Source organism: Drosophila gunungcola, unplaced genomic scaffold, assembly GCF_025200985.1.
Source record: "Drosophila gunungcola strain Sukarami unplaced genomic scaffold, Dgunungcola_SK_2 000001F, whole genome shotgun sequence".
NCBI lineage: Eukaryota > Metazoa > Arthropoda > Insecta > Diptera > Drosophilidae > Drosophila > Drosophila gunungcola.
In genome coordinates this window covers 17,088,244-17,102,696 of record NW_026453197.1, presented here as the reverse complement: position 1 = coordinate 17,102,696, position 14,453 = coordinate 17,088,244, and the positions used below count along the sequence as shown (strand labels likewise).

Genomic DNA, 14,453 nt, shown 5'->3' with positions numbered 1-14,453 from the left:
CAATTGGAGAAACCTCTAGAGGGGCCTATTGATACCTGGTCCAGTGTTTTGGAAGACACAGTTCCTAATACCGGAAGCATTGGCTTTACTTCAAACTTATCGGCCGATGCACCTGAGTTTACTCCATCTTATCTGAGACATACTTACTCCGATCAAACTCATACGTTCCTTGCAAATGAAAGAGTATACAATGAATTTATTCCAAGGAACAGGTCGGAGCAGACAATTGTGCCACAACAAAAGCTCAAAAAATCTAAACCATCGAAGCGACAAAACAAGAAGGTAGAAAACAAAGAAGAAATTCTTAATGTCCAACCTGCTCAGGAAATATACGTTCCAGAACCGATACAAATTGTTGAAGAGGTAGAGAATGTTTGGACCAAAAACCGTGATGGCAAATCTTATGCTGACGTGTTACTCAACTCTGGCGTTATTGGCGATGTTGTCGCGGCTACTGAAGAAATACCATTTAAACCAGCTGTAGAACACACTAAAACACAGGAGCGGAGAAAAAAGACAAAGCCCGAGAAACGCCTGGCAGTTGAAAAAAGTCTTGAACTGTCTGCACCAAGCACTGAAAGCGATAAATCTAAGCCAAATAGCGATAGTGAGCAGTCCAAGCCTACGACAGAAAGCGAACTATCTAAACCAACAACCGAAAGTGCAAAGGAACTTTCTTCCGATGAAAGGGATGTCTTAAGCACCTCCGAGCTGACTTGGTCAGCTCTTGTGCGAAGACCTGGCGAGTGGTCGGACACAACCATAGTCAAGAAAGAAATTACCCATACAGCTGTCTCAACTGAGGACAAGCCTCGTCAGAAAGAAAAGGAGGAATCCAAGAAACCGACAAAGGTCAAAAAGTCTAAGAAATCAAAGAAACCATTTGTTGAACCAGTCTCGACCACATCTGAAGACGAGCAACCTGAGCCAGTTGTGCCTGCAATAGTGGAGGTTCAACCTGTACTAGTAGAGACGAAACCGGATCAAAAAGGAAATGAGAATGTACAGGGTGGTAGTTCATTCTCTTGGGCTTCACTTGTAAAAAGGCCTGGCGAATGGATTGACAACACCGTAACTCATATTAAGACTGCTGTGGCAACTTCAACAGACGTCAAAGAACCAACTAAAAAAGAACATGAAAAACCACAAAAGCCCAAAAAGCAGAAGTCCAAGAAAAAACCAGAGTTTAAACCTACTCCAATAGCAGAGCCGGAGTCCGAATTTAGCAGTGAACCGGTCGAAGAAATTATTGTTCAGGGCGAGGTGGAAAAATTAAAACCTATCGAAAACACCGGAAACTTGTTCTCTTGGGCATCCCTGGTGAAGAAGCCTGGCGAATGGGTTGATGACATTGCTGACCGTAAAAAGCCAGTTGAACCCCTAAAAGAGGAACGCAAAGAAGAGATCCATCTACGAAAAGAACGCAAAACACATAAAACTGTGGCTATTCCTCAGACTGAAAACATCATCAAGCGTAAAATCAAAGAGGAAGTTCGAGAACCTAAAGTCATTCAGTCGACATCAGATGATAGTGATGTAGTTGAGCCATTATCATCTAAAGACGAAAGCAAAATTACATGGGCTAAAATCGCTAGTCAAATTGATCATATGACCGAATTGGCACCAAAGGCTAAGAAGGAGGTTAGGCAGAAGCAACCCGAAACCTTAAAACAGCAAGTTAGGTTCGATCGATATGAAAAACCGGCAAAGACAAAGTTGCGTGCCATATCTCCAGATGCCAGTAAATATAAGAAGGAGAGAGGACATACCTGGTCTACAGTTGTGAGTCATGAAGTCTCTGATTTTATTGAAGCTGAGAAGATCAAACCAGATTCTAAAATTTCTACGGATAAGCCCAGGACGAAGGCTGAATCTCAAACTAAAACTTCTATACAGTTGGTAGAACCTTTGCCAGACCTAGAATTGACACCAGTTTCCCAAATCCAAGAAAATAAGCTGCTAAGGTCATGGGCTGAAATGAGTGATGATGGCTCGGAAGACGTGGTTGTTGAACAGAAATCGTGGAAGGAACTAATAGAAGACGAAGTAGAGATTCCGCTTCTTCCAGAAAATGGAGACGCAGCGAACATCAACAAGATTATTGAAAGCATCCAAGAAATGAAATCAGCCAATAAAGAAATTTCCAACACCAAATTTGAGCCAACAAAAGAAGAGCCAGCATTTGAGCCTCGAAGGGAAGACTTGCTTGTCGAAAGCTTTACTAAATCTCAACCAAGTATTGAAGCGTTTGCTGTGGAGGAAACTAAAACGCTCACAACCGTAACCAGCACAACTGTTACTACTGAGTCTACCAGTGAAACTTCTGTTCCGGATGAACCCAAGAAAGCTGAGCATAAGACAGCTGGAGAACCCACAAAACCAGCATATGACGCTCCGATTGTGGATGAAAAAAAAGCAATTACAACAGTTACAACCATAACTGTAACTACTGAGTCCACTATTGAAACTGCTGTCCCCAAAGAACCCAAGAAAGTTGAGGAAAAGACACCTGAGGAACCCAAGAAACCAGCTTATGCCGGTCTACCCGTGGACGACTCTTCCAGCTCTTGGATGGAGGTTTTGGATGAGCCAATGAACTTCTCCGATGATGAAGAGGAACCAGTTCCTGAACCACAAACGGAAGTCTCGCTAGTGGAAGTAGTAGCAAAGTCTGAGCCAATTGTTGAAGCTCTAATTGTGGATGAAACCAATGAAATTACAACAGTTACAACTACAACTGTAACTACTGAGTCCACCAGCGAGACTTCTGTTCCCGAAGAACCCAAAAAAGTTGAGGAAAAGACAATTGAGGAACCCAAGAAACCAGCTTATGCCGGTCTGCCCGTGGACGACTCATTCCAGCTCTTGGATGGATGTTTTAATTGAACCAATGAACTTCTCCGATGATGACGAGAAACCTGTTCCCTGAGCCACAAACGGAAGTTACGGTGGTTGAAATATTTAGAAAGTCTGAGCAAAATTTTAGACGCTCCGACTGTGGGTGAAACCAATACAATTACAACAGTTACAACCACAACTGTAACTACTGAGTCCACTAACTGAAACTGCAGTTCCCCGAAGAACCCAGTAAAGTTGAGGAAAAGACAATTGAGGAACCCAAGAAACCAGCTTATGCCGGTTTGCCCGTGGACGACTCTTCCAGTTCTTGGATGGATGTTTTGGATGAGCCAATGAACTTCTCCGATGATGAAGAGGAACCAGCTCCTGAGCCAAAAACGGAAGTCTCCCTAGTGGAAGAAGTAGAAAAGTCTGAGCCAATTGTTGACGCTCCGATTGTGGATGAAACCAGAACAATTACAACAGTTACCACCACAACAGTAACTACTGAGTCCACTAACGAAACTGCTGTTCCCGAAGAACCCAAGAAAGTTGAGGAAAAGACAATTGAGGAACCCAAGAAACCAGCTTATGCCGGTTTGCCCGTGGACGACTCTTCCAGTTCTTGGATGGATGTTTTGGATGAGCCAATGAACTTCTCCGATGATGAAGAGGAACCAGTTCCTGAACCACAAACGGAAGTCTCGCTAGTGGAAGTAGTAGCAAAGTCTGAGCTCTTCCAGCTCTTGGATGGATGTTTTGGATGAGCCAATGAACTTCTCCGATGATGAAGAGGAACCTGTTCCTCAGCCACAACGGAAGTTACGGTGGTGGAAGTATCAGAAAAGTCTGAGCAAATTGTAGACGCTGCGACAGTGAATGAAACCAATACAATTACAACAGTTACAACCACAACAGTGACTACTGAGTCCACTAACGAAACTGCTGTTCCCGAAGAACCGAAGAAAGTTGAGGAAAAGACAATTGAGGAACCCAAGAAACCAGCTTATGCCGGTTTGCCCGTGGACGACTCTTCCAGTTCTTGGATGGATGTATTGGATGAGCCAATGAACTTCTCCGATGATGAAGAGGAACCTATTCCTGAGCCAAAAACGGAAGTCTCCCTAGTGGAAGAAGTAGAAAAGTCTGAGCCAAGTGTAGACGCTACGATTGTAGGTGAAACCAATAAAATTACAACAGTTACAACCACAACAGTAACTACTGAGTCCACTAACGAAACTGCTGTTCCCGAAGAACCCAAGAAAGTTGATGAAAAAAACACGAGGAACCCAAGAAACCAGCTTATGCCGGTCTACCCGTGGACGACTCTTCCAGCTCTTGGATGGATGTTTTGGATGAGCCAATGAACTTCTCCGATGATGAAGAGGAACCAGCTCCTGAGCCAAAAACGGAAGTCTCCCTAGTGGAAGAAGTAGAGAAGTCTAAGCCAAGTGTAGACGCTACGATTGTGGGTGAAACCAATAGAATTACAACAGTTACAACCACTACAACAGTAACTACTGAGTCCACTAACGAAACTGCTGTTCCCGAAGAACCCAAGAAAGTTGATGAAAAAAAACGCGAGGAACCCAAGAAACCAGCTTATGCCGGTCTACCCGTGGACGACTCTTCCAGCTCTTGGATGGATGTTTTGGATGAGCCAATGAACTTCTCCGATGATGAAGAGGAACCAGTTCCTGAGACAAAAGTGGAAGTCTCCCTAGTGGAAGAAGTAGAAAAGTCTGAGCCAATTGTTGACGCTCCGATTGTGGATGAAACCAGAACAATTACAACAGTTACCACCACAACAGTAACTACTGAGTCCACCAGCGAGACTGCTGCTCCCGAAGAACCCAAGAAAGTTGAGGAAAAGACACAGGAGGAACTCAAGAAACCAGCATATGCCGGTCTGCCCGTGGACGACTCTTCCAGCTCTTGGATGGATGTTTTGGATGAGCCAATGAACTTCTCCGATGATGAAGAGGAATCTGTTCCTGAGCCACAAACGGAGATAACGCTAGTGGCAGTATCAGAAAAGTCTGAGCCAATCGTTAAAGCTCCGATTGTGGATGAAACTACAACAGTTACCACTACAATAGTAATTACTGAATCCACCAGCGAAACTGCTGTTCCCGAAGAACCCAAGAAAGTTGATGAAAAGACACCGGAGGAACCCGAGAAACCAGCTAATGGCGGTCTGCCCGTGGAAGACACTTCCAGCTCTAAGTCTAAGCCAACTGTTGAAGCTCCTACTGTGCTTAAAACGAAGGATACGACTAAATCAGACCAGGAAATTTCTTACCCGACTGAAGTCGAACCACTTAAAAAACCAGAAGAATTTCCAGTGGAAGCCAGGGCAATTCCTATGAAATCATCGCCTCCTAATGTGTGGGAACTGCATTCATCGTATGCTGATGTCTTAAGGCACACTGTTGACTTTATAAGCTTGGAAAAGAAAAATGTAGAAATCCCATCTAAGCCCAAAACTGGTAAACCTGATTTAACAAAAGATCAAGTCACAATTGTCTCGAAGAAAACCAAAACCAAGAAAGATAAATCGTTCAAGAAAACAATACAAAATATGACTCCTGATGCCGAAGTGATACCCATCGTAAAAGAATCACTAACGGACGATGTTACAACCTCTTGGTCAGCAATGGTTGATGAGGATTTGAGTGACAACGTTGAAGCGAGTCTGCCCAGTAGCGGTAATACTTTGTGGTCTTCGGTTGTACGACAAGGTGTCCAGGAACCTTTCACAAAACTAACTCAGCCTGCCGACCATAATGACACGTCTATAGAAATTCCCTCCAAGCAACAACAACCTCAACACAAAAAGGAAAAGACTCCAAAACAAATTTCTGCGCCAATTCAAGCACAAGAACCAGAACTCCAGACTGTTCATGAAACTAAAACTTCGACCGAAACAAGCACAACAGCTCCTACGAAAGACATTCACGAATTCATTGTCCACGAAAGAAACTCTTCCATTGAAAATCACAAGAAACAAAAATCAAAGAAGGAAAAGAAACCTGCTAAATCAGTACCAGTTACTGAAGTGGTGACAAATGTTGAAGAGTCTTTTGTTGATGTAACTACTATTAGCGATGATCCTAAGATAGAGCGTGAACAAAAACCAACTTCGGTTTCAGAAAATTCTCCGTTAAAATCCGTGTCATGGTCATCCATTGTCTCGCAGACGGTGATAACAACTCCAATAATTACTGAAACTAAACTAACAAAAACACCAGAAGAACCCATCAAATCTACAGAGGTTCAAGACTTTATAAGTCAAGAACAAATCTTTTCAACTGCAGTTAATGGCAAACATAAAAAACAAAAGTCAAAGAAAGACAAGAAATTTTCTAGTGCGGAAATTAAAAATGAACCAGCTTTTGAAGTGAGTCCAGTACAAGAAACCATTGCTGTTTCCACAGTTTCTGAAGAAGCTACTTCACAATTTAAACCTGTTACTTCCGAGGAAGTGGTCCCATCGCAAACATTGTCTTGGTCTTCTATTGTTTCTCAGGACGAAGGCTTAGTTGCTTTAACAGACGATATTCTCCTCAACAAAGAAAAGACTAAAAAGGTAAAGGCAAAGAGGGAAAAAATAACTAAGATAAATCAAGCTGCAAGTTCTGAACCTGTTTTTGAGCCGATTGTTGAAGTCATTACACTTGTTGAACCTGTTCTTGAGGTGACCACTGTCGTCGAAGTTACTCCTGAGGCGCAACCAGAATCCTCTCCAGTTACTAATGTTGCCCCATTACCGTCTCAGTCCTGGTCTTCCATTGTTTCTCAAACAACGGAAGTGACTACAAACATCACCGACACTAGTATCGCCGTTGAACCCGAAGTTCTGAAACCAACAGAAGAAAAACCCAAAAAGCAGAAGACAAAGAAGGAAAAGAAATCTAAGGCTGATCCTGTTCAAGAGCCGGTAGCTGAGGCTGCACTTCCTCAACCTGTTGTTGAACCCATTGTTATTGAACCTGTTGTTGAGGTGACCACTGTCCTCGATGTTACTCCTGAGGCACAACCGGAAGTAGCTCCATCACAGTCTCTTTCGTGGTCATCTATTGTTTCTCAAACAACGGAAGTCACTACAAACATCACCGAGACTAGCATCGCAGATGAACCCGAAGTTCAGCTACCAACCGAAGAAAAACCCAAAAAGCAGAAGACAAAGAAGGAAAAGAAATCGAAGGCTGATCCTGTTCAAGAACAGATTGCTGAGGCTGCACTTCCTGAACGTGTTGTTGAACCTATTGTTGAAATCACCAGAGTCATTGAACCTGTTGTTGAACCCATTGTTGAAGTCACCACAGTTATTGAACCTGTTGTTGAGGTGACCACTGTCGTCGATTTTACTCCTGAGGCACAACCGGAATCCACTCCAGTTTTTGAAGTAGCCCCATCACAGTCTCTGTCGTGGTCATCTATTGTATCTCAAACAACGGAAGTCACAACAAACATCACTGAGACTAGCATCGCCGATGAACCCGAAGTTCAGAAACCAACAGAAGAAAAACCCAAAAAGCAAAAGACAAAGAAGGAAAAGAAATCTAAGTTTGATCCTGTTCAAGAGCCGGTTGCTGAGGCTGCACTTCCTCAACCTGTTGTTGAACCCATTGTTGAAGTCACCACAGTTATTGAACCTGTTGTTGAGGTGACCACTGTAGTCGATGTTACTCCTGAGGCACAGCCGGAATCTATCCCAGTTACTGAAGTAGCCCCACCACAGTCTCTGTCGTGGTCTTCCATTGTTTCTCAAACAACGGAAGTCACTACAAACATCACCGAGACTAGCATCGCAGATGAACCCGAAGTTCAGCAACCAACAGAAGAAAAACCCAAAAAGCAGAAGACAAAGAAGGAAAAGAAATCGAAGGCTGATCCTGTTCAAGAGCCGGTTGCTGAGGCTGCACTTCCTGAACGTGTTGTTGAACCTATTGTTCAAGTCTCCGCAGTAATTGAACCTGTTTTTGAGGTGACCACTGTCGTCGATGTTACTCCTGAGGCACAACCGGAATCCACTCCAGTTTCTGAAGTAGCCCCATCACAGTCTCTGTCGTGGTCATCTATTGTTTCTCAAACAACGGAAGTCACTACAAACATCACCGAGACTAGGATCGCAGATGAACCCGAAGCTCAGAAACCAACAGAAGAAAAACCCAAAAAGCTGAAGACAAAGAAGGAAAAGAAATCTAAGGCTGATCCTGTTCAAGAGCCGGTTGCTGAGGCTGCACTTCCTGAACCTGTTGTTAAACCTATTGTTGAAGTCACCACAGTAATTGAACCTGTTGTTAAGGTGACCACTGTCGTCGATGTTACTCCTGAGGCACAACCGGAATCCACTCCAGTTTCTGAAGTAGCCCCATCACAGTCTCTGTCGTGGTCATCTATTGTATCTCAAACAACGGAAGTCACAACAAACATCACCGAGACTAGCATCGCCGATGAAACCGAAGTTCAGAAACAAACAGCAGAAAAACCCAAAAAGCAGAAGACAAAGAAGGAAAATAAATCTAAGGTTGATCCTGTTCAAGAGCCGGTTGCTGAGGCTGCACTTCCTGAACCTGTTGTTGAACCTATTGTTGAAATCACCAGAGTCATTGAACCTGTTGTTGAACCCATTGTTGAAGTCACCACAGTTATTGAACCTGTTGTTGAGGTGACCACTGTCGTCGATGTTACTCCTGAGGCACAACCGGAATCCACTCCAGTTTCTGAAGTAGCCCCATCACAGTCTCTGTCGTGGTCATCTATTGTATCTCAAACAACGGAAGTCACAACAAACATCACTGAGACTAGCATCGCCGATGAACCCGAAGTTCAGAAACCAACAGAAGAAAAACCCAAAAAGCAAAAGACAAAGAAGGAAAAGAAATCTAAGGTTGATCCTGTTCAAGAGCCGGTTGCTGAGGCTGCACTTCCTCAACCTGTTGTTGAACCCATTGTTGAAGTCACCACAGTTATTGAACCTGTTGTTGAGGTGACCACTGTGGTCGATGTTACTCCTGAGGCACAGCCGGAATCTATTCCAGTTACTGAAGTAGCCCCACCACAGTCTCTGTCGTGGTCATCTATTGTTTCTCAAACAACGGAAGTCACTACAAACATCACCGAGACTAGCATCGCCGATGAACCCAAAGTAAAGGAGCCCACAGAAGAAAAACCCAAAAAGCAGAAGACAAAGAAGGAAAAGAAATCTAAGGCTGATCCTGTTCAAGAGCCGGTTGCTGAGGCTGCACTTCCTGAACCTGTTGTTGAACCTATAGTTGAAGTCACCACAGTAATTGAACCTGTTGTTAAGGTGACCACTGTCGTCGATGTTACTCCTGAGGCACAGCCGGAATCTATCCCAGTTACTGAAGTAGCCCCACCACAGTCTCTGTCGTGGTCATCTATTGTTTCTCAAACAACGGACGTCACTACAAACATCACCGAGACTAGCAACGCCGATGAACCCAAAGTAAAGGAGCCCACAGAAGAAAAACCCAAAAAGCAGAAGCCAAAGAAGGAAAAGAAATCTAAGGTTGATCCTGCTCAAGAGCTCGTTGCTGAGGCTGCACTTCCTGAACCTGTTGTTGAACCCATTGTTGAGGCTGCACTTCCTGAACCTGTTGTTGAACCCATTGTGGAAGCCACCACAGTTGTAGAACCTGTTTTTGAGGTTACCAGGATCATCGAAGTTACTCCTGAGGCACAACCGGAATCCACTCCAGTTTCTGAAGTAGCCCCATCACAGTCTCTGTCGTGGTCATCTATTGTTTCCCAAACAACGGAAGTCACTACAAACATCACCGAGACTAGCATCGCCGATGAACCCGAAGTTCAGAAAACAACAGAAGAAAAACCCAAAAAGCAGAAGGCGAAGAAAGAAAAAAAAACTGTTTTTGAACCCAGTGTTGCAGTCACCACAGTTATTGAACCTGTTGTTGAGGTGACCACTGTCGTCGATGTTACTCCTGAGGCACAACCGGAATCTTCTACAGTTACTGAAGTAGCCCCACCACTGTCGCTGTCGTGGGCATCTATAGTTTCTCAAACAACGGAAGTCACTACAAACAGCACCGAGACCAGCATCGCCGATGAACCCGAAGTTCAGAAACCAACTGAAGAAAAACCCAAAAAGCAGAAGACAAAGAAGGTAAAGATATCTAAGGTTGATCCTGTTCAAGAGCCGGTTGCTGAGGCTGCACTTCCTCAACCTGTTGTTGAACCCATTGTTGAAGTCACCACAGTTATTGAACCTGTTGTTGAGGTGACCACTGTAGTCGATGTTACTCCTGAGGCACAGCCGGAATCTATCCCAGTTACTGAAGTAGCCCCACCACAGTCTCTGTCGTGGTCTTCCATTGTTTCTCAAACAACGGAAGTCACTTACAAACATCACCGAGACTAGCAACGCCGATGAACCCAAAGTAAAGGAGCCCACAGAAGAAAAACCCAAAAAGCAGAAGCCAAAGAAGGAAAAGAAATCTGTTTTTGAACCCAGTGTTGAAGTCACCACAGTTATTGAACCTGTTGTTGAGGTGACCACTGTGGTCGATGTTACTCCTGAGGCACAGCCGGAATCTATTCCAGTTACTGAAGTAGCCCCACCACAGTCTCTGTCGTGGTCATCTATTGTATCTCAAACAACGGAAGTCACTACAAACATCACCGAGACTAGCATCGCCGATGAACCCGAGGTTCAGAAAACAACAGAAGAAAAACCCAAAAAGCAGAAGACAAAGAAGGAAAAGAAACCCAAGTTGAACCCTGTTCAAGAGCCTGTTGAGACTGCAGTTCCTGAACCTGTATTTGAAGTGACTACTGGAAATAAACCTGAAGTTCAGGAAGATTTGCCAAAGCAAACGTTATCATGGTCGTCTATCTTCGCTAAGACTGTTGAAGATTCTTCTGCTCCAAAAACCAATGAAAATCAACTCCAGCCCCATGACAGTCAAGACTTTATATTGCATGAACAAAAAATAGTGTCCACTACGGAAGAAAAAAATAAAAAACTAAAGAAGGAAATGGAATCTGTTGAAATCGATAAACCAGCCGTAGAAATTACAACCGTTTCAGATGGTTCGAGTGTAAAAATACCAGAACAGACCGATTCAGTTCCATCACAAACTTTGTCTTGGTCCTCGATTGTTTCCCAAGAAATAAATGAGCCACAAACGGTAATTGTTAGCTCGCAGTCTACTTCAAAATCTCAGGATATTTATGACTTTATTGCCCAGGAGCAGAATTTCTCTACGGTTGTCAACGATAAGACCAAGAAACAGAAACCCAAGAAGGAAAAGAAAACTGTACAGCCTATTCAACAGCCAATTACAGAAATTGTTTCTGGACCTAAGGATCATTCTCGAGAGAGTGAATCAGTTCCTGAGCCGTTGCCAACACAAACATTGTCATGGTCGTCTATTGTTTCGCATAATATCGATTTGACTCCAACGTTTACCGAAACACGTGTTAATAAAACCACCGATGCGATCGCAAGTAATCAAGACGCTCAGGACTCTAATCCCCTGGACCGGGAGCAGTCAACACACGTTGACGTAAGTCGACCAAAACAAAAGCCGAAAAAGGAGAAGAAAATTCCTAAAACTTTTGAAAAACAAATTATTGAGCCATACGTTGCTTTTGAAAAGGAACCAGAGAGTGACCGCGTTTCTGGATCTTCATCGCCCGAGTTCAACATCCAGTTGCCGGCACTGCCAAAACCATCTGTATGGTCATCATCAGAGACCTACGCCGAAGTAGTAAGGAAATCTGGTTACACCAATAACACAAACATTAAGTATCAGAATCCTGAAGCGGCCAAGCATAACCTGATTGGTCAAAAACAGCAGGCTACCGAAGTCCAGACACAGGAAGTGTTATTGGAGTTCCCCGATCCCATCATTCCGCCAGTTAAAGAAGCGGAAACACTCGACTATCCTGAAAAACACCCCCAGTTATCCTGGAAGGATCTTATTGATGAAGATGAAGTAGATACTACAGAGTCTTGGTATCAGGAGGAAACAATGGCCGTAGAAACTAAATTCCAGGAACCGGTACAAGAAAGACATTCGCGAATCAGGGATAAACCAATGATCGAAATTACTGAAGTATTTACTGAAACCCAACCACAGCCCGAGATTGAGCAAGGATTCCTTGAAATTACGTCAAAGAAAAGAAATCGCTCACGCTCTCGCTCGCAACAATCGCAGATTTCTAATGTCGACGAGAAACCACAAAAGAAAAAATCAAGGAAACCAAAGAGTAAGACGGATACAACCCCAACTCAAAAACCAGTGGAAACTCCTGAGGTTGTTAGGTCCCCTAAGGAAATTGAGCCATTTGTAGAAGATAACCATGCTCCCATTCCGGTTAGGGACCCGTCTCCATCTCCTGCTCCATCTCCTTATACTTCTGGTATGTCATGGGCCGCAATAGCCGCACATAACGTTCCAGAACCTGCTCAACGAATTCGACCCCTTGAAGTTGAGACCAAGGAAACTGCTGTTGAAGACGTGAAGAAATCAACAAAAGAGCATACAGTAAGCATACCAATCAATTTGGAAACAACGGAGCCAAGGACTAAAAAACCAAAGCAAAAGTCGAAGCGTAAATCACCCACTGATGTGGTTGATTTTATAAATGCTGAAAAATATAGTCATCAAGTGGTTGTTCCCGAGCCCACTCAAAAAGAGAATAAAACAGTCGAGTTCGTCGAAGTGGAAAGCAATCAGAGAACTCCTATGGTTCCATTTATAGAAATTCCCCAAGAAACTGAGATAAGTTCCATTACAGTTGAGAACGTAACCGCTACTTCAACTACGACAGAACTAAAAACTCCTCTTGCTCCATTTGCAAAAATTGTCGATTCTGAAACACACACAACGGTAACCAAGATCAAAACAGAAAAGGATGCGATCATTCAAGATAAAACAGTTCCTAAACAACAGAAGGAAGTTGTGCTTGTCGAAGTTGTAAAGAAGCCTGAGCCAATTGTTGATATTTCGACCGACGATGAAACAAAAACAATTACAACAATTACCACAACAACTGTTACTACTGGCTCGACCAGCGAAACTGCTATTCCTGAACAACCCAAGAAAGCTGATAAATCGGAAAAAACATTTGAGGAGCCCAAGAAACCAGCATATGCCGGTCTGCCTGTGGACGACTCTTCCAGCTCTTGGATGGATGTTTTGGATGAGCCAATGAACTTCTCCGATGATGAAGAGGAACCTGTTCCTGAGCCCCAAACGGAAGTAACGCTAGTGGCAGTAACAGAAAAGTCTGAGCCAATTATTAAAGCTCCGATTGTGGATGAAACTAAAACAACTACAACAGTTACCACTACAATAGTAACTACTGAATCCACCAGCGAAACTGCTGTTCCCGAAGAACCAGGAGGAACTCAAGAAACCAGCATATGCCGGTCTGCCCGTGGACGACTCTTCCAGCTCTTGGATGGATGTTTTGGATGAGCCAATGAACTTCTCCGATGATGAAGAGGAACCTGTTCCTGAGCCCCAAACGGAAGTAACGCTAGTGGCAGTAACAGAAAAGTCTGAGCCAATTGTTGACGCCTCGATAGTGGATGAAACCAAAACAATTACAACAGTTACCACTACAACAGTAACTACTGAGTCCACCAGCGAGACTGCTGTTCCCGAAAAGGTTGAGGAAAAGACGCAGGAGGAACCCAAGAAACCAGCTTATGCCGGTCTGCCCGTGGACGACTCTTCCAGCTCTTGGATGGATGTTTTGGACGAGCCAATGAACTTCTCGGACGATGAAGAAATTGAAGAAAATACACCTTTGGCGCCATTCAAGAACGTCGTCGATGCTCAAAAATCCGATCTAGTTAAGGTGGAAACTATTGTTGAGACTGCTACTTCTTTCTCATCAGGCAGACAAACCAGAACTACCTAGCACTCCTTCTGAAATCATCACTGAGCTCGTAAAATCAGCTGATTTGGTTCAGAGTCCAGCCGAAAATATAGTTGAGGCTGCAGCGGGTCTTGAAAGTAATCAAATAATCACCGAGACTCCATTGGCGCCTTTTGAAACGATTCCAGACTCTCCAGTTACTCCGAGTGCAGACGATGCGTTTATTTGTGAAACATCCTACTGGTCGGCGACACTGAAACCGGGTCAAAAATCTACGACAATTACAACAGTTGAGACAACCGAGACGCAAACGGAAGAAAGCCAACCCATTAAAGTAACAATTCCATGCGATGAGGTTATTGAGGAAGTTGCCGTAAAATCGCCCACTGATCAGCCAACAACCTGGTCAGCAATCGTTCAGACCGAGACGACTGTCTTCCCAGCACCAGAAGAAAAAGAAGTCGATGAACAGAAACCTGATTGGTCTACTGTTGTTGTTAGCAAAACTACAGACTTCCAGGAGCCAAAACCTTTAGAAAATGTGGTAGAAACGGAGAACGTAACAAAAACGACAACAACTTATGTAACAACAACAGTGACCACACATAAGGATGCTCCCATTGCGGAGGAGGACTCGGTAGCTACTTCCTATGTGTCCACTGTGGTAACCAGTCATAAAAATGATTTGGCTTTGGAAGCAGAACCGTCAGCACCAGTTAAAACCAAAACAATTG

The 14,453-nt window shown here is 43.8% G+C and overlaps 2 protein-coding genes across 2 annotated transcripts in view; both read left to right on the top strand.

Annotated features, from left to right (window-relative positions):
* The window catches only part of LOC128262896 (muscle-specific protein 300 kDa-like), an 80,007-nt gene that overhangs the window by 40,362 nt on the left and 25,192 nt on the right, over window positions 1–14,453 (top strand).
* On the top strand, window positions 3,985–13,900 carry LOC128262897 (titin-like). Its single transcript, XM_052997466.1, is given in 4 exon segments — window positions 3,985–8,429; window positions 8,472–10,209; window positions 10,211–13,234; window positions 13,236–13,900. Coding segments are annotated over 4 exon segments (9,537 nt in total). The 5' UTR covers window positions 3,985–4,180; the 3' UTR covers window positions 13,762–13,900.